This window comes from Zootoca vivipara, chromosome 1 (genome assembly GCF_963506605.1).
Source record: "Zootoca vivipara chromosome 1, rZooViv1.1, whole genome shotgun sequence".
Lineage (NCBI taxonomy): Eukaryota > Metazoa > Chordata > Lepidosauria > Squamata > Lacertidae > Zootoca > Zootoca vivipara.
The window spans coordinates 34,957,973-34,981,060 of record NC_083276.1 but is presented as its reverse complement, the minus strand read 5'-3'; the positions used below and the strand labels follow the sequence as shown (position 1 = coordinate 34,981,060).

At 41.7% G+C, this 23,088-nt stretch overlaps 1 protein-coding gene across 1 annotated transcript in view; it reads left to right on the top strand.

Moving 5' to 3' along the window:
- The window catches only part of COCH (cochlin), a 33,794-nt gene that overhangs the window by 8,572 nt on the left and 2,134 nt on the right, over positions 1-23,088 (top strand). The window contains exons 5-11 of the mRNA XM_035110152.2: positions 11,002-11,135; positions 12,459-12,521; positions 13,352-13,396; positions 13,485-13,632; positions 18,120-18,223; positions 19,790-20,016; positions 22,471-22,987. Coding sequence (XP_034966043.1) covers positions 11,002-11,135; positions 12,459-12,521; positions 13,352-13,396; positions 13,485-13,632; positions 18,120-18,223; positions 19,790-20,016; positions 22,471-22,987 — 1,238 coding nt within the window. The remainder of the gene's footprint in view (positions 1-11,001; positions 11,136-12,458; positions 12,522-13,351; positions 13,397-13,484; positions 13,633-18,119; positions 18,224-19,789; positions 20,017-22,470; positions 22,988-23,088) is intronic.

Below are 23,088 nucleotides of genomic sequence, written 5' to 3'. Positions count from 1 at the left end.
GCAACCCGACATTCTGGTTCGGAGCAGAAGTAGGATTTGCACATTGCTAACTGAAGAGACTTTGTGCAAATCCAGAAATCCTCTTATGTCAGGATGCTGAGATTGCCCCCCACAGCCCTATTGGGTGAACCTCACCCACCTTTCCTACACCTGACATCATATGACACCAGACATGAGAAAGTTAAAGCTGGCAAATAATTGAAACACTTAGAGTGTGCACCAAAAAATTTTCTTTATGGTGGCAGTTGGAAATTTCAATCATCTGATGTCATATCATATCAGGAGTGAGTAGCCCCGCTCACTTGTCAAAGTGGCTTATGAAGAGTTGGCCATTTCTAGATCCACCCCTCCAGCCAGAAGTGATTCCAGACGTGATTCCCCACTATTGATTTAAGCAGATAAACATGCATGTGCTTTACAAAAAAGCATGTACTTTAGTGAAAAGCTTCCAGTGTTGAGACTCTGCAGATGCATTTCAGCAGCTCATGTTTCCTTAGCCAGCAGGAGAACAGACCTTCAGCAGTAGTTGGGAATTGAAATCCAACAGCATCTGGATGACATGTTCATTACCCCCATTCTGTTAAACAAACAAACAAATGCTCTTCCCTGTCTCCTATCCCCATATTCATAGCATAATTCCAAGCTGCCATGTGATACTTTTCCATGTTATCATGGGACTGTTTTGTATCCGTAATATGCTTCTGAGCTATTCTCCCATTTTCAGGTTTTCTGCAATTTGGCCTGTTAAATCCTTTCTAGTTTATAAGAATTAGCTGGCATGACAGGATTTTTCTCTCTTCCCACCCCTAGAGGGCAGCATTCTTGGCTCAATAATTTCCTGTGGGTTATCTACAGACACATATTTTTCATACAGGGAAAAGAACTAACCCGGACAAGTTTCAGCACTCCTGCTTCCCTTATTCGGCCTGAAAAAGCCCCAGAAGGGGCTATGCTTATGGAGCTAGGAAGCCAGCTCCCTCTGCACAATAGAAATAAATCATTTCCAATGATGCACATCTTAGCTATAAATTCCAAAGTTTTAAAACTCTCCAAAAAGACTAAAACACTTACTACATCATCTTAGATTCTTTTCTAGGAATGTATGATATCAGGCATATGACCAAGAGAATAACTGTGGTTTTGTTGTTCTTTAAAGAGACAGATACTAAATCTAATTGCGTTATATTTTAGGGGGAAATCCTTTTGTTTAATTTTGGGAAGGCAGGCGCCTTAGCAAAGTGTATTTTATCTACCAACCCTCGGAGTCTTCTGACATAACATAATAATATGGAAGCAAGGCTAGGTGTGGGGAGCTACAAATCAATGGCAGAGTCCATTCAGCAAGTCCCAGCTACAGTTGCTAGCCATTAAAAGTAGCAGGGTTGAGCAAGACCCCTCTCTGGCGTTTGGAGAGCTGCTGCCAGAGATAAAGTACGCAGCTAAATGAACCGATGATTTGGCAGTATAATGCAGTTTCATACATTCAAAAGGAATGCCTATTTCCCAGGCCACATAACCTCTCCCCAGGCCACATGCCTCACCAACTAATAATAATAATAATAATAATTTATTTATTTATTCATACAACGCCCATCTGACTGGGTTTCCCCAGCCACTCTGGACAGCTTCCAGCAAAATATTAAAATACAATAGTCCTTCAGATATTAAAAGCTTCCCTAAACAGGGCTGCCTTCAGATGTCTTCTAAAAGTCAGATAGTTGTTTATTTCTTTGACATCTGGTGGGAGGGCATTCCCTAGGGCGGGCGCCACCACCGAGAAGGCCCTCTGCCTGGTTCCCTGTAGCTTCACTTCTCTCAGTGAGGGAATTGCCAGAAGGCCCTACCTCGACGCTGGACCTCAGTGTACGGGCAGAACGATGGGGGTGGAGACGCTCCTTCAGGAATACTTTAGCCTGGCTGGAATGTGTCCTTGAACTGTGTCAACTCTGGTTGCTTGCCTGGGTTGAGAGATTGGTGGTGGGGGAGGACAGAGTAGAAACCCCTGGCTTCTGAGTGGCCGGAATGTAGTCTGCTGTACAAAGTTACGAGTCACATCTGTCACCCCACTCACTTTTTGACTCAGGGGGTATGCGGCCCCCAGAAGGTTGCCCACAAAAGCATTTGGCCCTCAGACTGAAAAGGGTTCCCACCATAGCTGCCAAGTACCCCGTTTTCCCCGGGAAACCCCCGTTTTTTCATACCGTTTCCCGGCGGCCCCCCCCATATCTCTTCATCTCCCGTTATTCTCCCTTATATTCTCCTGCCAGCGGCCATTTTTCCCCCCTGATTTGCCCATCTATGGGCACCGAAAATGGCCGACACCGGCTTCGAAAGTCGCGTCTACGCATGTCCGGAAGTGCGTAGGCGCGACTTCCGGTGTCAGTGGCGGCCATTTTTTGTGCCCATAGATGGGCAGAGCGACACCGGAAGTTGCGTCTACGCAACTTCCGGTGTCACGCGGCTGCTGGTCCCGGATTCTGCAGTCCGGGATTTGGCAGGTATGGTTCCCACCCTTGCATAACTGGAATATTGGATAGGTGTATGGCTCTAGGTGCTCATTCAAGAAGGTTGTGCAATTCGCATCAACATCTGCTTAGCTTCCAACCAGCTCACACTTACTGCACCATTGGAAAGCTACCAAAAGTTGATTGGGCAGCGGCATGGGAAATGTGATTTGAGAATTGGGAATGTTCTAGGAAAGAGTAATGTGATGCCATTGGCATGTTCTCAGTACTAGCATCCACTCAACCACAATTTACAATTTTACTAGTTGGTTATGAGGACTGGCACAGCACTTGCTTCCTTTAGTAGCTTTTTACACCAAACTCCTTAAGTCCCAAACTCAGTTTGAAAGTTTGGCATGATACATAATGCAAGAGAAAGTGTCTGCAAAACAGTTGCACCAATGCTACTTCTTGCAGGCATTCACATTGCATTACTGTAAAAAAAATTCCTTCCAGTAGCACCTTGGTATGAGCTTTCGTGTGCATGCACACTTCTTCATATATCTGGAATGAATTTTTTAATTTTGTTTCGATTACGCCAGACCAACACGACTACCTACCTGTAACTAGAACATTGTATTACTGTATCACAGCTAATGGCAGTATGAAAAAGTATATAATACTTCAAAGGTCAAAACAAGATAGAAATGGCAAATGGTGAAGGCACAAGAGGAACTGATTCTAGCCACTTCAAGTTAAGGAGAAAAGGGGAGAGAAAAGAACGAGAACAATATTTATCTGATATTCTGTCTCCCCTGACCCTAGATCCCAATATTTATTATTTTGCATTCCAGTCATTAACCACAGAGAATCCCATTGTAGTTAATTGCATGCAAATTGTTTTCATATATTTAATTGCCATATTTTGGGTTTTCTGCTTAGACCCAGGAGGTCTGTATTTCGCTTTCCATTTAATGCACATGTGGTTTCCCCATCTAATAGCATCATGGTGTGCCATTTGGATCTCAGATGAGACATTTTCCTTCGGATTTCTGGACTGAGTAATGCATGTGCAGTTCTTGTAAGGACAGTACCTCTGTTTTTTGTTTTTTTTTATCTCCATCACAGTGGAACATTGTAGTTAAAGACTAATAACAATTCTCCATCACTTTGACATGTTTTTTCCTGTCTTTGCATGGCAACATCATCTCTGTCAACTTGTATGGACATTGTTCTGGCATCGTTTTGTCCTCCCTGGACAATATGCTGAGCTGATCATTATGTTACTTTGACAGCATTAAGCCCATTCAAGAGAACAGTGACTAGTTGGCACCATCTCATCTTTGCACATACAGCTGATGCATATGGATAAGAGGGCTGTAGCTTGAAGTCAAAGCCTAGCAACAGTTAGGTGAATTCTAATTTCCAGAGGGGTAGCTGTGTAGGTCCACTGCAGCAAAAACAACCATGGTGAGTCTTGTGGCACCGTAAAGGCTCAACCAATGTATTATGCAATAAATTGTTATGGGCTTCAGTCCACTTGCGATAACACTTCATACATCCAGTGAAGTGGACTTTAGTCCATGAAAACAAATTCTAAGATCTCTGAAAATTGTTTTCTTCAGTGGAAGACCTAGATAATTTATTTTTGTTTTCCTTCTATTATTGTGCTTAAGCATAAGTCCTTCCACAGATGTTAGAAATCGGCTTTAAAATGAAATCTATGCTAAGAATGCGGATGCTCTTTGTGATAGGGTCATGTATACTGGCCAGAGCTTAAGGCACCATCTGTATCAAGCTAAAACACTTTAAAGTGCCATTGATTTTAGTGGCAGAGACTTAAAGTCCACATTTATATCAGCTGTGCTTTCCTTTGAATAGGCTGCCTCCTATATATATATATATATATATATATATATATATATATATATATAGTAGGATCTTTAGTCTTCAGTCATGCCCTACATCAGGTTTCCCCAACTTTGAATCTCCAGCCATTGTTGGACCACAACCACTGCTATTCCTGACCATTGGCTATGCTGGCTGGAGGTTGTGTATTAGCTTTTAATGCCAAGATGCAAATGGAAAGTGACAACAACAGGGTAAGGAACTGTTCTAGTAGCTTCAAGCTAAGAAGTAGAACTAGAGGGGGAAATGAGAGCAGTGTTTATTAGTCCAATTGTCACGGTCCGGTCGGCGGGCTGTTGAAGCCCTGGCTGAGGATGTCAGGACCAGAGGCAAGATGGTGGTGTAGAAGCAGGAACAGGTGCAGGATTGAGGGTGCAGCAGCAGGCAATCACAGGGTCAAGGAACAAGGCAGAGGCGAAGGTCTGGGAGTCAAGGAGCGTTATATTTTAGGGGAATAAGGAGCAAGGTGTCGGCAAGACAAAGGTCCAAGGGTCGAGGATCAAGGCAGAGGTCCAAGGGTCGAGGATCAAGGCGTCCAAGGAGCAAGAGGCCAGATGCAACCAGGCAGGGATAGCGTTGCTGTGGCAAAGAGCTGAAGGGAAATGCTGAGCTTTTATCCCTCCCAGCTCCTGCCACCAGGTGCAGTGAGATATGAAGTGGCCTCACCTGAGTGACCACTCCTTGCTTCTCCAGCACAAGCTGAGGCCTCACCTGAGTGGCCACTCCTTGCTTCTCCAGCACAAGCTGAGGCAGGCCCCAGTCCTGCAAAGCACTTCAGGCTCCAGAGCCTGACTCCTGCCCATACTCCTGACACCAATAACGTAATTGAGGAAGGCTGCCCTAGATAAAAACCTAGGTGAGGGCTCATTGTGGCCACTTGGTGGTAAGAGGAACATGTGCTGCACAAATGGTTTGCTCCTCTCAGTTGTTCTTAGACCTACATCAGAATGATACAGGTGCTGGAATTTAAAGAAAAGTATTGTTTCTGTTGTGCTGCTCTGTAAAACTCAAAATAATTCATAGCCTTTCACCATCAGATGCTAGTCCAGTAAAAAAAAGGAGCCAGAACAATTGTCCTGAAGTATTATTTTCTCAGAAAATAGGAAGAGGCCGTTGGTAGCTACTCACTTAAGATTCTAGATTCAGGTAGGTAGCCGTGTTGGTCTGACACAGTTGAAATATACAAAAAAATATAAAAATTAAAAATATAAAAATTGTCTAGTAGCACCTTAGAGACCAACTAAGTTTGTTATTGGTATAAGCTTAGAAAGTGTGCATGCACACGAAATCTTATACCAAGAACAAACTTAGTTGGTGTCTAAGGTGCTACTGGACAATTTTTTGGTATATTTATACTCACTTATGCTCACCAAAGACAAGAAAATAATCTTCTTCTTCTTCTTCTTCTTCTTCTTCTTCTTCTTCTTCTTCTTCTTCTTCTTCTTCTTAGCTGAGTAAGATTGTCTTCCATAAACACGGTTTTAACAATGGGTCCGTAAGTGACTGTGGAGGCCAATTCTGGATCCACACATCCTTCCACAGTGGGGACATTGGTTTCCAGGCAGAAGTTGATTACGGGGGGGAATTTGCCAAGCGTGCCTTCCTCTTAGCACGTTTCTCCATTGCGTCCTGAGATCAAGTTTCTTCAAAGCCCATGACACCTTTGATAAAGGCTGTTCTCCAACTGGAGCACTCGCAGGCCAGGGTTTCCCAGTTGTCAGTGTTTATACTACATTTTTAAAGATTTGCCTTGAGACAGTCTTTAAACCTCTTTTGTTGACCACCGGAATTACGCTTTCCATTTTTAAGTTCGGAATAGAGTAGTTGCTTTGGAAGACGATCATCAGGCATCCGCACAACATGACCAGTCCAACAAAGTTGATGTTGAAGAATCATTGCTTCAACACTGGTGATCTTTGCTTCTTCCAGTACACTGATATTAGTTCGCCTGTCTTCCCAAGTGATGTGTAAAATTTTTCAGAGACACTGCTGATGGAATCTTTCGAGGAGTTGGAGATGGCGTTCACTTATGCTCACCGAAGACAAGAAAATAATATCCCAGGCTGCATACATACTAACCCATTTGTAGCATTAAAAATCCAGCTTTTCTAATTCTGTAACCATCTAAAATGATTCTAAATACTGCCTTCCACAAGGGTGGTGTGGTTACCTGATATGCATTTTAAAACCCTCCCTTTGATTAGGGCATTAGGCTATCCATGCCATTTCTTCCCTCAGACCTTCCAAGTGTCCTTATTTTCCAGGGACAGTCCCAGATTCACAGAAGCCATCCCAGTTTCTGATTTGTTCTTGGAATGTCCCACTTTTCCTTAGGATGTCCCTATTTTCATTGGAGAAATGTTGGAAGGTATGGAGTTATCTAATCCCCAAGCCACTTGAAGGCAGCCCTGTATAGGGAAGTTTTTTTTAATGTTTAATGTTTTATTATGTTTTTACATAAGTTGGAAGCTGCCCAGAGTGGCTGGGGCAACCCAGTCAAATGGGAGGGGTGTTATTTAGGATGTCCCTATTTTCATTGGAGAAATGTTGGAGGGTATGCTCCCTGCACATGCCCCAGGTGAATGAAGAAGGGCCCGTCCATAATGTCATTAGGGAGGTGCGGATACACCTTCCATTGCTAGGGCAATCTGTTTTCAAATGGACACATGTGGGGTAATGCAAAATCAATCTGCAACAAACCTTTGTTGTTGAATGAAACCAGTTTCTCAATAAGCACTTGTCTGGGGTAAAGAAATATGCAATAGATCTAGATTGTGTGTGGACTATATAGATAAAACAAGTGCTCATTCTCCGTTGATTCTAGAATAAAATGTTGTATGTATGCAACTTTAGAGTCCTGAAAGGGCAGTGATGCTTTGTTCCTTTTCCCTAAGGATTTCTCTGTATTTCTCCATTCAGTATGTCAGACCTTTCAGAGCCATACCTTTATACAGTAATGTGATCTGCAAGATCATAAACTAAGATTGTTATTAACAGAGTGTAATAGTTATTAGCTGGGTTTAAAGAAACACAGTGACACCTCCAGCTTTTCCTGCCAAACAACTGGGGCATTTACAGAAATGTGGTAACCATTAGGTAACTGGCAAGGTGAACAGAGTGCTGGAAAATTACCAGGGTAATTCAAATGGATGTTGACGTGCTGGGTGGCAACAAGCCCAGGGCACAAATAGTGGAATGACAGGGTGACAACAAAACCAGGGTTTCTTGGTGGGACGTTATTTGATGTTCTTTGAGGGAAATCCAAAAGATGTTCCAAAAGGGCCCCTTGGTGCTAAAAGAAGCAAAGATGTAGTGCATTTACATCACATAATGATAAGTCCATCCTATGTTGCCCACAGTGTATAAAGTACAACATTCTAGTGATGACAGAAGATCTTGTAATCCAAGTAAGTCAAAATAGTTAGTTTTAAACCCATACAGTTCCACTGACCTTCAAGGAGACAATTTGCCAATCCTAATTCTGTTACTTTAAGGTAAAAGGTAAAGGGACCCACGACCATTAAGTCCAGTCGCGGACGACTCTGGGGTTGTGGCACTCATCTCGCTTTACTGGCCAAGGGAGCTGGCGTACAGTCATGTGGCCAACATGACTAAGCCGCTTCTGGTAAACCAGAGCAGCCTACGGAAACACCGTTTACCTTCCTGCCGGAGTGGTACCTATTTATCTACTTGCACTTTGACGTGCTTTCGAACTGCTACAGGAGTTCACCTTGTCGTGGGGATTCAAACCACCGACCTTCTGATCAAGATAGCTAACCAAGATAGCTGTGGTGTTAAACAAGAATTTAATGCATAATCCAGAATTTTGCAGGAACATCAAAGTAGTATTACTGTTTCAGCAGATTAAAGTTAATTGAATATAATTGTGTGTTGTAGCTATAAAACATAACCCTTCATTTCCTGGGAATGCTGATAACAGCTGTGTAGGCTGAATTTTCCATGTAGTGGGTTTTTCATCCTTTGATCTAAATTAATATGATGTTTGAATGTTTAAGTTCCCCACATTAGTAGAAACATGTGGTTGAACTGTAGATAACTTATTTGAACAGGAGCAATCCTACTGGTGGGATGGGGTAGAACTGAAGGCAGAAAATCCAAAATATCTAAAGTGCTGCTGAGAGCATGGCAGCAGGATGGAAGGAAGGTCAGAGATGAGTTTTTCCTTTTTTGTTTTCCTTTTCTTTGTTCTTTCGTTGGTTGGGATTGTTTCTTGTTTTTTGTTTTCTGATTCTGAGATTTCCCTCCCATTGTTATCAATGTTTCAGGACTGATATATTCTCTAGTAAAAGGCGAAAGATTTATATGATATCGTATCGGATATATTCTCACCACCTCCACCCCATTTGAAAGATGGTGTTGGGGGAATGGGAAAGCTTTGGATTCAAGTCTTTCCATTGTCTACCCTCATCTCTCCTGGCTCACCCCATTTTTGCTGCTACCAGTATTGGATTGGCAAGTTAAAGGCTGCAGAGGTTTCTGCAGTGACTAGTAGACGCCTTTAGAGGTTGGATCTCCCCTCTGAGGTTGGACTTCCCTCTCCACTCTTGGAGAGGCATCTTACAGCCTCTGGGATGCCCTCTTAGGAACTATAGAAATGCTCCCTAATAGTGGTTGTATCAGGAATTCAAATCTATTTACTATTTTCCTGAATGATTGTATAAGGGAGATTTTCATATTTCATTCTTACTCTTCCTTCTGCTATTTTACTATCCTGCATTCTAACTTTTATTTTCCTCTAGCTGTAATTGCTCCAAATATAATTTATATTAGTTTCATACTAATAGGACATTTCATTTGACATTCATAGTTAGCTCTTATGAACTAGCATGCTGAGTAAATGTCAGCAATCACTTAAGAAGTATGAAGCATGTCTAGTCAATAATTATTTATTGCTGTCCTACAAAGTTGATTTATAAATATTTGAAACAGAAATCCCCTTTCAGATAGTCATTTTATCATCTATTTTTGGCAGAAAAGATGGAAGACTTTGAAGTTAGCATTACAAAGTAGAATAGCTTGGGTTACGTCTCTACAGCCACAATCCTGTTTTACTTCTCACCAGTTGTGATTGGTGGCTGGAAAAAGGTGGGCATGGCCTCAGTTGCTCATGCATTGGTTATATCCCTGTTGGACTATTGTGGGAAAGCAAACTGGGAGTTAGAAACTATCATTTGTCCATATTGTTGCCGAAAAGATGTGGGTGGAAGCAAAGTGATCAGCTCATATTGCACCCATCCAATGTCAATTGTACCAGTTACAAATATGCTTACAGGCTCTACGTAAAAGTTATTGACCTTTTAAAGACTTAGGTTATTCAAAATTCTGCTTACACACAAAGAAGCCAAACCATTTAAAGTCAGATTCAGAATCCCTGCTCTCTGGTCTATAAGATAAGTTGAGACAGGATTTGCAGGTAACTGGGAAAGCAGCTATGCAATGATGATACCAAAGTTATGGGATTCCTTTCCTGGGGAAAGCTAGCAAGCTCACACACATTTTCTTGCCATGTTTAGATGTGCTGTGAAGACCTTTTTGTTTCACAAAACTTTTTCAGTGGAATTTGCTACCAAGGAGTGTGGTGGAGTCTCCTTCTTTGGAGGTCTTTAAGCAGAGGCTTGACAGGCATATGTCAAGAATGCTTTGATGGTGTTTCCTGCTTGGCAGGGGGTTGGACTGGATGCCCCTTGTGGTCTCTTCCAACTCTATGATTCTATTATTCTGTTATTCTATGATTCATAAGCGAGGGCAAAACTGATTGCAGCATAATTCATGCAATTTCCAATTAGAAGAATAACTCTTAAAAATACAAATTGCAGCCGTGGGGCCCCTGATATGAATTGTCTGCCATTTACGTTTAAAAGGCCATTCATGCGTTTGGTAATCGTGTCAGTGTTGTTTCATCTAGTTTGGCCCTAAGTTCTTATTGTGTGCGTATTCTGCCTCCTGGATCCTGTTTCAAAATGTTTAAGCTGATATATTCTATTCTCCCCTCCCCCTGCTTTTATTATTTGTATTGTAAACTGCCTGGGAAAGATTTAATCTTGAAGTAAGAGGTATCAATGAATAGCTTAAATAAATAAATAAATAAATAACCAGGTAGAAATTCTGCCCATTTATTTAATGGTGCAGTGAGTCTTGGGGAACAGGCCATTAAGGAGTGCTGCAAGTTATGTATCCAGCTAAAGCTGTTATAAACCTCAAAGTTTATAAGCTAAGCTAAGGAGACAAATTTATACCCTTGGCAGTTATGTTTTAAACTATAACATATTTTGCTGCATTTATACTAAATGTATTGATAAGATGTCTGAGTGTGTATAGTATTGTCGCCGGAAGCAACTGTTCAGTAAATCCAAAATGTTTCCTAGGAAGCAAATTGCATTGCACTGAGCTGAGTTTGCTTCTTAGTCACTATGTTTCAAGCTGACCTGGAAAAAATAAATAAACTTTCTTTCTTTCTTTTCTTCCCTCTTAACCTTGACAATTGGAACCAGCCCATGCAAGAAGGCGTTGCAGCCATCTTGCAAAATTGATCAGGCTCGTGGTTAGACAAATCTTCTCCACAGTGTGAAATGGTCTTAGTTGCATGTAGTTATACAAATGTGTATCTGAAAATCTTATTTTGCTACAGAGGGGTGATCACAAGTTCAGGTGGGCCTGTCAGAGTGCAGATATTGCCAGGGCAAGAGAACTACCTTGCAATCTATGCCAATGGAATCCAGTCTCAAGCACTCTCTAGATGGTCATCATCATTCTCAGTTTCCAGTAAGTGCATGTTCAAGTGTTACTATTTTGCCATGTGAGTTTTGAAAGTATCAGCATGGAAGAAACTGGCTGCCTCATTATTATTTTTTCTGTTGGTTTGATTTTCTATTTTTAAGAGTAGCAAACCACCGTACTGCTCCTCTTGTGTGATGTGATAAAGAATTTCAGACAAACCTAATGTACAAAATCAGCAGGCATCAAATGATGCCTTGTTGAGTCAAGGTTTTTCCTCCAGGGAGCCTCCTAAATATTTTAGGCTGCGGTGAAAAATTTGTGAAGCATATGCAACTGTCAAAACATTGGCTTTTGCTTTGCCTTGAAAAAACTGATGCCAGGAATAATGTACATATTATTCCTGGACAGTTATGCAACACATAACATGAATAATTACTTCAGAACTACCAAAGCAGTAAGTTCTACTCAATAGGCCGTAGGATGTGAGAGATCTTCATAAATGCACTCATTTACATTTGGTTCCTGATCTTTATTTGAGATGCTGCACTCAGCATGGTCATTCTCAGTCTCAGGGCTTTGTGCTTATTATCTTTGCTCATGCGCCATTGAAAAGATAATACTTAGTTTACAGAGTCACCAGACTGTAAACTGAGAAACTGGTGCCCTGTTTGCAGTCCAGCTATGTTTCTGATGAAACTGGAAGCTAAAATATTTTAAGTAAATTAACATTCTGTTCTTGTCAGTCACTTGTTCTCTCTCTCTCTCGTCTAATATGGTCATATATGTTAGTTAACCTTATTGGCTTCCAAAATGACTTGCATCAAATAATCATCAATATAAAAACAAAGTAAAAAAACTTCAGGGCATGCATCATCGGTATGATAAGAAGTACTTCACAATAGGTCATTGGGGAAAATATTCTTGTCATCTGTAGGGTTTTCCATTTTACTTTCTGTCTGCCACTGCTCTGGAGTTAGTTTACTTTAGCCTTATGCAATGTCATCTTAGGCTGGAGCATAGGCAGGAAGACTCTTTGCATCTAAATGCTTTAAGCCAGGCATCCCCAAACTACGCCCCTCCAGATGTTTTGGCCTACAACTCCCATGATCCCTAGCTAACAGGACCAGTGGTCAGGGATGATGTGAATTGTAGTCCAAAACATCTGGAGGGCCACAGTTTGGGGATGCCTGCTTTAAGCTATTGTACTAGCTCCTAGGAGTCTCTTTCTCAGTGAGATCTAGTGGTTTGAGGGGTTGACCTTTTGCAGTTTCTTTTATTAGGTAAAACTGAGCATGTACAATCTGTTTTACCACAATGTAATTTGACAGCAATGCAGTAAGCTTAATTTATTTTTCGATATGGTAACAGGACCCCAGAGTGCTGCACTTGAAGCTGTTGGGCGGCCAATTTCAACAGCACGCCCACCCACAGGTAAGATGTCTCTTTCAAAATATGTTCTTACCGATCAAGAATATCCAAGAAATAAACTACTTTCAATTTATTCTATTATTATCATATTGTGTGTGTGTGAGAGAGAGAGAGAGAGAGAGAGAGACCCAGAAGCACAGCACACAGGGAGATTTGTTTGTACAGAAGGACTTCATGAATTTTCCAAGACCTGCAAGAGGTGGGTGTTCAGGTAGCAAGCATATTCCAGGTACATGGAAAAGGAAAATAGCTGTTAGCAAATAATTTGTATATTATTATTGACAAAATGAACATAGGTTATCTTATTTACTGGTAATCTCTATAATGTGTGTGTGTGTGTGTGTGTGTGTGTGTGTGTGTGTGTGTGTAAATATTTTTATTTGAGTTTTCAGCATTATACAAAACAAAAGATAAGTCCAGATAATAATATCTGAAACTTGTTATTATAACAGTTAACGGTGAGTCTATCTCTGTCTATATCAGGGATGGGGAGCCTGTGAGCCATCAGATGATGTTGGACTGCAGCTCCTGCCAGCATGACAAAGTGATTAAGGAAGTTATAGTCCAATGGTATCTGATGGGCCATAGGTTTCTTATTCCTGGCCTATATACTCCACACTCTGTGTCTGTGGTCAGCAGTGGGTTTTAAAAATAATAATAATAATAATAATAATAATAATAATAATAAATTAATAAATAATAAATTAAAAATAAATTAAATAATTAAATCTTTGAAGTATGTTTTGAATGTCTGCTGAAGGGCCTTTCATAGCTCTATTACTTAGAGTACAGTACTTACATGTATAGAATTCATGATGTTTCCTACCTTCTAGGTAAACGGCCCAAGAAAACAGTTGAGAAAAAATCTGGGAACAAAGGTAGGTTACTACTTCACCATGTCCGATAAAACAAATCTCTCATGTTAATTTGCCCTTAAGTTAATCTAACTATCTTGGGTGTTCACAGACTGTAAAGCGGATATTGCTTTTCTGATTGATGGAAGCTACAATATTGGGCAGCGTAGATTTAATTTGCAGAAGAACTTTGTTGGGAAAGTAGCGGTGATGCTGGGAATTGGATCTGAAGGACCACATGTGGGAGTTGTACAAGCCAGGTACTAGAAATATGTCCTATTTGGTACATCGCTCCTTCTTAGGTGCTATAATTTATAACAATGTGATTAGCGTGGGCATGATCTAACTAAAAAAGACATTATTACAGTTATGCATTTCCTGTTATAGTTTGAATCACATTTGAACTGCCTATCAATGCCATGTTTCCTTACACATTAATTATTAAATGACACCCATGCAGTATGTTAACAAGTAAATGAAAATCAATTGTAATAGTATAGAAAGTGATGTGTTGGCACCAGTCTAGTGCAGCATTCTGATTACTGTGTTTAACCCATTAGATCATGGTGATGAACCCACACTTGTATCACTCCCTAGATTTGTTAGCCGAAGGCACATTTTCTCTGGACATTCTTGTGATGCTCTTGGTTATTTGTACAGCAGGTGTGGGGAACATTTGCCTCTCTAGATGCTGCTAAACTACAGCTCCTATAATCTCAAGCAGGTGTGGCCAATGGCCATGGATGATGGGAGTTGTAGTTCAGCAACATAAAGTAAAGGGACCCCCTGACCATTAGGCCCAGCGGATGACTCTGGGGTTGCAGCGCTCATCTCTCTTTACTTGCCAAGCGAGCCAGCGTACAACTTCCGGGTCATGTGGCCAGCATGACTAAGCTGCTTCTGGCGAACCAGAACAGCACATGGAAACGCCGTTTACCTTCCCACTGGAGCAGTACCTATTTATCTACTTGCACTTCATGCTTTAGAACTGCTAGGTTGGCAGGAGCAGGGACCGAGCAACGGGAGCTCACCCCGTTACGGGGATTCGAACCACCAACCTTCTAGGCTCTGTGGTTTAACCCACACCTCCTATATATAGGCTTGTAGTCATCAATAGATTTAATCTATATATAGGTATATTAGGGTTATCAGAACAGTGGGGAAAGTGGGGAAAGCATGGTTAACATGATAAGGGATTGGGATAGAATAAAAGCAATTCAAGGAAGGAAAATAGATAAGCATTTCTAAAGCCCTGCCTCACATTACACCTCACCCCGTCCTTTCATCCTTTACATTTCTTTGATACTACTTACTTTTTTGTGCATCCAGAATACTTTTTTTTAAGATGACATCTGAATTTCCCACAATGCCAAATTAACAGCCAGATATTAAACACCACAAGACTGTGGATATACAGGGCATGGATCCCCTCCCTACCAACTATTCCCCCAAGCTTGATACGCGGTTGGTTTCATTTGGCTTCTTAATAAACTGCACTTACGTTTGAACATCAGAAACAGAGGAAATGAGAGTGACCACCCACCACAAGACATGCCAAAACACAGCTGTCTCTATATTGCGACGATCCAAAGCTTTAAGGTGGTATACATCAGTTACCATCATGGGAACACTTCCAAAGACTGGGAGTAAAGTTAGGGACAAAAGATCAGTGGTTCAATATAATGGTTTGAAATGCACCAAAAAGCAACTCTGTTGGTTCTTAGGGATTGTAAGAAGCAAGGTGCCTTATACCGGCAGACTGTTTGCCCATCTTTCATCCTAGCATTGCCTGCTTCTGAGTGGCAGTAGCTTTTCACAATCTCAAAAAAGGATATTTCCCATTACATAGGAACATTGGAAGCTGTCTTAGATTGAGTCAGAGCATTGGTCCACCTAGCTCACTGACAACCAGTGGCTTTCCAGGGCTTCAGACAAAGGACATTTCCAGGGCTACTTAGAGATGCCAGAGATTAAACCTGTAAACTTCCACATGCAAGGTGGATGCTCTGTGACTGAGCTATGTCCCTCTCCTATTACCTGCAACTTGGCCCTTTTTAGTTGGAGATTCCAGGGATCGAAGCTGGGACGTTCTGCATGCGAAACGTCTACGACTGTAGTCCTCACCCCAATTTTAAAAACTGTACTTCAGTTTCTTTGGGATCCTTACATCAGGTCTTGTGTAACGGCAAGTTTCCAACACTGTAACTTTTTTTTGGAAATCACTTCTGGGAGAAAGGGGCTATAAATCCTTCTCCCCCCCCCCTCTAAAACTTGAACCATCTGTGAGATTAAGTAGTGGATATTTTATTTCTGCCACTTCCTCCCTCCCTCCCTCCCTCCCTCCCTCCTTCTCTCTGTCTCTTTTACTAAAGTATCAACTCTGCTCTGTCAATCCACATTGTTACTGTGCGAATGTAATGCAAAAACAAATGATTGTTAACAATATATGTAAAAGAAAAAAGGACCAAAAACATCTGGAACAATTTACACTGCTTGTTACCAAGCTGATGATGAGTTACCCCATAAACATCTAAGTCACAAAAGGATTATTCAATTATATTTGTGGGCTGCACTAGCAGCACAAATATTTCATCCAAGAGAATTAGTGTCATCTACAGTATGCTCCAAAAATGAGCAATTCTTCTGAAAACTTTAGTAGCGCCAAGGAAAGCTTTTTGTGTTGAGTGGCTGACAGTGGTGGAAAAACACATACAAGAGATTAAGGCAGGGCAGGGTTTAAACTGAAAATAGCACTCCTAGTTAAATTGTATATCTGACATGCAGCCAATGGATATGGTCACTTTGCTTGTGGTGGGGAAAATACAGAACAAAAAAACCCAGAACAGGTGCTTAGAAACAGTTTATTGAAGTGAGCCCAATGCATTTTGACTGTAAATCTCTCTTCCGGGGCAGCTGTGAAGACATCCATTTAAACAGTAATTCACAACTAAGCACAAAAAATATCTCCCATGGCAATAAAACATGATAATATGCATCTTATTTTATCTTCATGTTTTTACAGTTTCTTCTGAAGGACACATATCCAAATGCATTGGGCATTGGGCAACAGAACCCGGGGGGGGGGGGATGAAAGCTGCTTTGGAAAGAGAGGATTTAGAGTGGGGACAATTGTGGAGGCAGGGATAGTGGGTGGCAGCGTGTACTTAAGCCTGAGCATACCTGCTTTTCCCCACTCCAATTCATCACATCACAAGAAGAGAGTAATATGACTCTCACCAGACCCTTCCCTCCTGCAGCAACCCAACTGCTTTTTTTTTCCTGTAAGAGGTTCTATTCACCTGTTTACAAGAGAAAACATGTGTTTGGAAACCCAAGGGGTAAAAAGATGTATTGAAGAGTTTGTGTCAGGCAGGGAGAGGGTCAAGCATTTCTCTCTCTGTTTCTTCACTCCAAATAATCAATCATCTGCTTCCCTCTGTCAACAAAATGCTCTCCCTTCCTTCCAGCTCCTGCAAGGTTAGGGTTTCGGGAATCAAGCTGATCATTCAGGCTTTTTGAGAGTGGACCTTAGATATGGTTGCTTCTATTCATAGCTATCAAGTCAAGAAGCTCATATCCCCAAAGAAGAGATATGCTACAGGTTTGGTTGTGGGCAGGGGTTGCTGGAGAGCGAGACACACCTGCCACCTTTGAAACAAGAAGAAAAGCAGATATAGGAAGAGAAGCTTAAACATGCTGACTTGGAAAAAGGGTTGCTACACAGCCTACACAACTTCCAGCAGCTCAGAACTTCGTTCTGTGCAATCAGAATGTGTTTGGTATCCAAACACGCCTAAAAATGTAAAGAAAGAAAGAAAACAATTATCTATTTTAAATTGTATTTAGAATCTAGATCAAGTTAAATGTGTGGTACAAGTTTATAATATGGCATATATGGCTCAATTTTCATAGACCTCAGTGACATTTTCTGCGATGCTGTTGTTTGCTCAGTTGTCTTTGTTTCAATGTTTTGGAAGGAAGACAAGAAGGTCTGTGGTCTACTTACATCCACTGGTAGAGCATGCAAATGTAGAAGATTCTGAATGGGCTTAAAAGAGTCACATTTCTTCTAACATAAATTTACAAGGCACAGAGAAAGGAGCAGGGTGGAGATACAGAAGATGTGCTCAGATTTCCCATTACCCTTTTACTTCCCACTGTGCCTATAACATACATGAGACAGAGGAGAAACTAGGACAACTATTAAGCACTTTTGAGTTTCTTTACAAGCAGGCCCTACATGCAGCTAGATCATGCCTGAAGTATTTTCACAAGTGATTTTATGGTTGCCACCACCCTATGCATACTTACTGTAGAGTAATTGCCATTGAACTCAATGGGATTGAGTTATTAACATGAGTGTTGCTTAGAAAGTGAAAGAAAACTGCATATACCTTTTAATCAACGTGTGTTTCTGCCTCTAATTTATAAACCTGGAAAATGTCATCACTGATTAAGTGACGCTTGTGGAAATTGCCAAAGATTGTTCTTAGATAGTGTGCAGTCATATTTGAGGACTGCAGCTATCTTTGTTAAGAAAGCAGCAATTTACTTGTGTCTAGAGCACCTGTGGGTCTGAATCTGACTCTATACTGGAGAAGAAACTAACAGAAACAAATGTAGTAAAATCAGTTTTGAAACAATCCATAGATTAAATAATGCCACTCAGACTCCAAAGCATTAATTTTAGCACTATTACAGTACCTGTATGACTTTGTTCTGTTTGTTTGTTGTTGTTTTTAAATAGTGAGCATCCAAAAACAGAATTTTACTTGAAAAACTTCACTGCATCAAAAGATGTTTTATTTGCCATAAAAGAGATAGGTTTCAAAGGAGGCAATTCCAATACAGGTAAGTACAAGCCCAGCAAGCAAGAGGTAAAAAAATAGTATTTTCAAATAAAGATGTGCTGTATTTGAGAGGAATTCAATGTAGCGCTAAGGAGATGGCTCTGTCAGCGCATTTCTGGTTGTCTGATGGAACAATCTCCCCCCTCCTCCCATTGCATGCCGATGAGACCCCTGAACGAATTTTGGAGGGCAGGGAGAGGAGAGAGGGGAAAGGCCCATTGCGTGAGCAGAAGTCACTGTGGAAGCTCCCACTAGTAGCACCATGAGTTGAATCTGGCCCTTTATCTAGACCAGGGGTAGGCAATCTAAGGTCCGTGGGCCAGATGCGGCCCAATCGCCTTCTCAATCCGACCAGTGGACGGTCCAGGAATCAGTGTGTTTTTACATGAGTAGAATGTGTCCTTTTATTTAAAATGCATCTCTGTGTTATTTGTGGGGCCTGCCTGGTGTTTTTACAAGTAGAATGTGTGCTTTTATTTAAAATGCATCCCTGGGTCATTTATGGGGCATAGAAATTCATTATTCCCACCCCCCAAAAATATATATATAGTCCAGCCCACCACATGGTCTGAAGGATGGTAGACCGGCCCATGGCTGAAAAAGGTTGCTCACCCCTGATCTAGATTAAAGGCATTCAAGCTATTTGCACTTAGAAATGCTGCCTTCTGAAATAGCAACCAAAGTGACTGGCAGCCTTGAACAACATATGCTAGATGAGGGGTGAGGGACCTCAGGCCTGGGGGCCAAATGATGGGAACTGGAGCCCAACAACATCTGGAGAGCCACAGGTTCCTCACCCCCAATATAGAGAATCACTACTAAATCTCTTCTGGAAATGTTTCCCACTTGCGTCTAAAATTCCTGTATGTGATCTCTGCAGAAAAGCATAGGTCTGGATTCAGCTAACTTGTCCCCCTAGTGCAAGGACTTCTGTGAGCACAATGGAACTGTCCCCCTCTCCTTCTCCAACCCCCATGACCCATATTAGTGGGGAAGGGGGGACAGGAGAACCCCCAGAATTGCTTGTAGGGTGAAGAGAGAAGAGATCAGTCAGTCGGTCAAACAGAAATACGTGTGCTGATGGAACGATTTTAAAAGCACAATGTTAATAATTTGTGATTTAAAAACAATGTATTGATTACTCTCATGCCTCTTTGCTATGATTTTGTAATATCAAAACTTTTTTGACCCACCCCTGTCATCAAATTTCCTTTTAAAAAAAATCACACTGTCTTTGATATTTGGCTGCTGAAGCTGAACACAGGTTGCAGTGGTCCTTTGTCTGAAAAGGGCTAGCCACCCCTGGCATGTAGGATGGCTGTCTTACTGCCACACTGCTTGAAATTAGGTTTTACAGATTCTGCAGCACAACTAGGAACACTGATAATTTATGGTATGTCTCAATTATGCATCTTAAAGAACTATTTCAATTTACTGTTCTTAAGTTCCTGGTCTGTGAAGTTTATGTTTTAGACATCTAAACAGAATGAGTTGTGCTTTCAAAAGTAGCAAAAATTGACAATCTAAAACATTTTTCTTTTCTCTCCCCCTCCTGCTGCCTTATCAGGAAAAGCTTTGAAACACACAGCACAAAGATTCTTTACTGCTGAAAATGGGGTACGCAAAGGCATTCCTAAAGTCATCGTAGTTTTCATAGATGGCTGGCCATCAGACAATCTGGAAGAAGCTGGAATAGTGGCCAGAGAATTTGGTATCAATGTATTCATTGTGTCCATTGCAAAGCCCACACCTGAAGAGCTTGGGATGGTTCAAGACATTGGCTTTGTTGAGAAGGTGAGTAAGGAACTTCCTAAATTCCCCCCCCCCCTCTGGGTGGGGCTTCAATAGATTTTGGACAAGATCCCCAACTGAAAAATTGGCAGGTTATAATCCACACTTTCGCTAAGGTAGTGTTATAAAAGGAAAGCAGTGTCAACTAAAAGCTCTTGAGAGTTGAGAAGTTTAGGGTGAAGTTCAGGAGACGATGCAGCTGTGGTCTAAAAATAACCATTAGTCATCACTCATGCTACAGGGATTGTTGTAATATACATAAGAAACATTCTACACAGCAATCTCAGTAACAATAGCTAAGCTTGCTAGGGGAAGGAAAGCATTTTCCCAAGTTGTAAATATTATGGGCTATATCCAACTTAGTCCTATTCAGAGTAGACTCATTGAAATGTATAAGCCTAGGCTAGTTATGCCTATTAATTTGAATGACTTTGCTCTAAGTAGAATTTAAATTGGATACAGCTTTGGTTTTGCTTGCCAATGTAGCATCACTAGGTTGGGCATACAGTGGTACCTCTGATTACGGACATGATCCATTCCGGGGTGCCATTTGCACCCCAAAAAGTCCGCAACCAGAGCCGCACTTCTGCACATGCGCAAATCCCACAGAACACTTCTGCACGCAGGGCGAAACCCGGAAGTAAACACTTCCGGGTTTGCCGCGTTCTTAACCCGAAAAAACGCAACATGAAGTGTTTGCAAGAAGAGGTATGACTGTACTTGTGTCTCTAGTGGATGAAGGCAGGAGTAGCTTTTACAGGAAATAGACTGGTCCCTCTTCAGTTTTTTGCCTCAATATCACGTTCTCCTTTGGTTTTCACCTTACTCTTTCATCTTGGCTTAGCAATTTTATTCTTCTGTTATTCCACTCTTTTTACTGTTCTTTCTCTGCATAAATACACACACACACACACACACACACACACACACACAGAGAGAGAGAGAGAGAGAGAGAGAGAGAGAGAGAGAGAGAGAGAGAGAGAGAGAGATTAGAATCCATGGACTCACTTTTGAGAGGGGGACAAGAGCAGCTCGCCCAGTCTAGGGAGTATTGGATGGTCCTCCGTAATGGTGATCACAGTACACTGAGATCTACCACCCCACAGGCTTTAATCAGCCCTTACAAAGGCAGCATCAGCTGGGGTGGATTCTTGGAGACAAGTCCGGTCAGCACTACGGTAGTTAAGGTACTGACCGTTCCCTCCCCACAATCTGCATTTACCAGCAAGGTTACAAGCTTGGGCACAAGCAAGGTTCAATGGAAACCACATCCATCCCTGACTAATTAGTATTCCTACAGGAAGGTCCTTGACAAAGGTTCAAACCTAATATGCAAAAACAAACAAACAAGCAGTGGCCATTTCTTCTATTCTGGCATGGCTGGATAACCCTGCTCTGACCACTCACCTGCTAGCAAACCACTTCCTCCATTGTACTCCAGTTGTCCATCATTTTCCTTTCTGGGATCTTCACACGGTGTTCTCAGCTCTCCAATGTCCAGCTTTTGAGCCACTGAAACAAGTACTGTTGAAGATCCTCTCTTTTAAAGTCCTATTCCTGGTGGCCATCACCTCAGCCCAAAGAATCTTTGAGATCAATGCCCTATCAGTAACAATGTTAGAAATATGCAGAGCAGTGACCTGGATGTCCCTGAGCACGTTCACCAGGCACCTTTGCTTCCCCTGAAGTGGCATTTGGCAGGGGGCGGGCAGCAGCAGGCTCTCCCATGGTAATAACTTGTTACAATTGGGACCCACTCTAGTTGGGTAAGCTTCTGTACATCCCAACCCAGTGATGCTACACTGACAAACGGAATAGTACCATTGTACCTACCTGAGGGGTAGATTTGCTTGTTCAGTGTAGCATCACTGGGGCCACACCCTGCAACACCTTTTCTCATCTCTGTTTGCACAGTTGGCTTTCAGGTAATGGTTTGTTGTTGGAAATAGGTTAACAATATCCTAAGCTTCAGTTCCCCATTGTTCATGCCCAGTGAGTATGCAAAACTGAAGAGGGGACAGACTATTTTTTGTATTTTTGTAAAAGCTCCTCCTGCCTTTGTCCACTAGAGTTGCAAGTAAGCCCAACACAGTGATACAACACCGGGCAGAATGGTTCTTTCTGTTGAAGCCTAGGAAAATATGCCCTTTTTTAAGCAGTCTCAAGGGAAGATATAAGCACCATGCATCACAAACAAACATTTAATGCAGGCATCCCCAAACTTCGGCCCTCCAGATGTTTTGGACTACAATTCCCATCTTCCCCAACCACTAGTCCTGTTAGCTAGGGACCATGGGAGTTGTAGGCCAAAACAACTGGAGGGCCGCAGTTTGGGGATGCCTGATTTAATGCATTACCTCCCCCCACCAAAAGAATACATCAAAGGGGTATAGATAAGTAGTTAACATCCATAGAAGAGCCAAAATCCATAGCTTTTCTGTTCTGTTTTTTAAACAGGCTGTTTGTCAAAATAATGGCTTCTTCTCCTACAACATACCCACTTGGTTTGGTACCACAAAATATGTGAAACCACTTGTTCAAAAACTCTGTGCTCATGAACAAATGTTGTGCAGCAAGACATGCTACAACTCAGTCAACATAGCTTTCCTGATAGATGGCTCCAGCAGCGTTGGAGATAGCAACTTCCGTCTCATGCTTGAATTCATCAGCAATGTTGCCAAATCATTTGAGATCACAGATATTGGCGCCAAAATTGCAGCAGTTCAGTTCACCTACGACCAGCGCACTGAGTTCAGCTTTACAGACTATGTCACAAAAGAGAGGGTTCTTTCTGCCGTCCGAGGAATCCGTTACATGAGTGGTGGCACAGCTACTGGAGAAGCCATTACCTATACAACCAGAAATGTTTTTGGACCTGTGAGAGATGGGGCCAACAAAAATTTCCTGGTGATTTTGACTGATGGCCAGTCTTACGATGATGTCCGAGGACCCGCTGTTTCTGCTCACAAAGCAGGTAAATGATTGTCACTGTCTGTGCTCATACAAGTGACGTTGGGTGGTGGGAGTGTGGTTGCTTTTGAAGTTAATGATCTGAACAGCTGTGAAAGATAATTC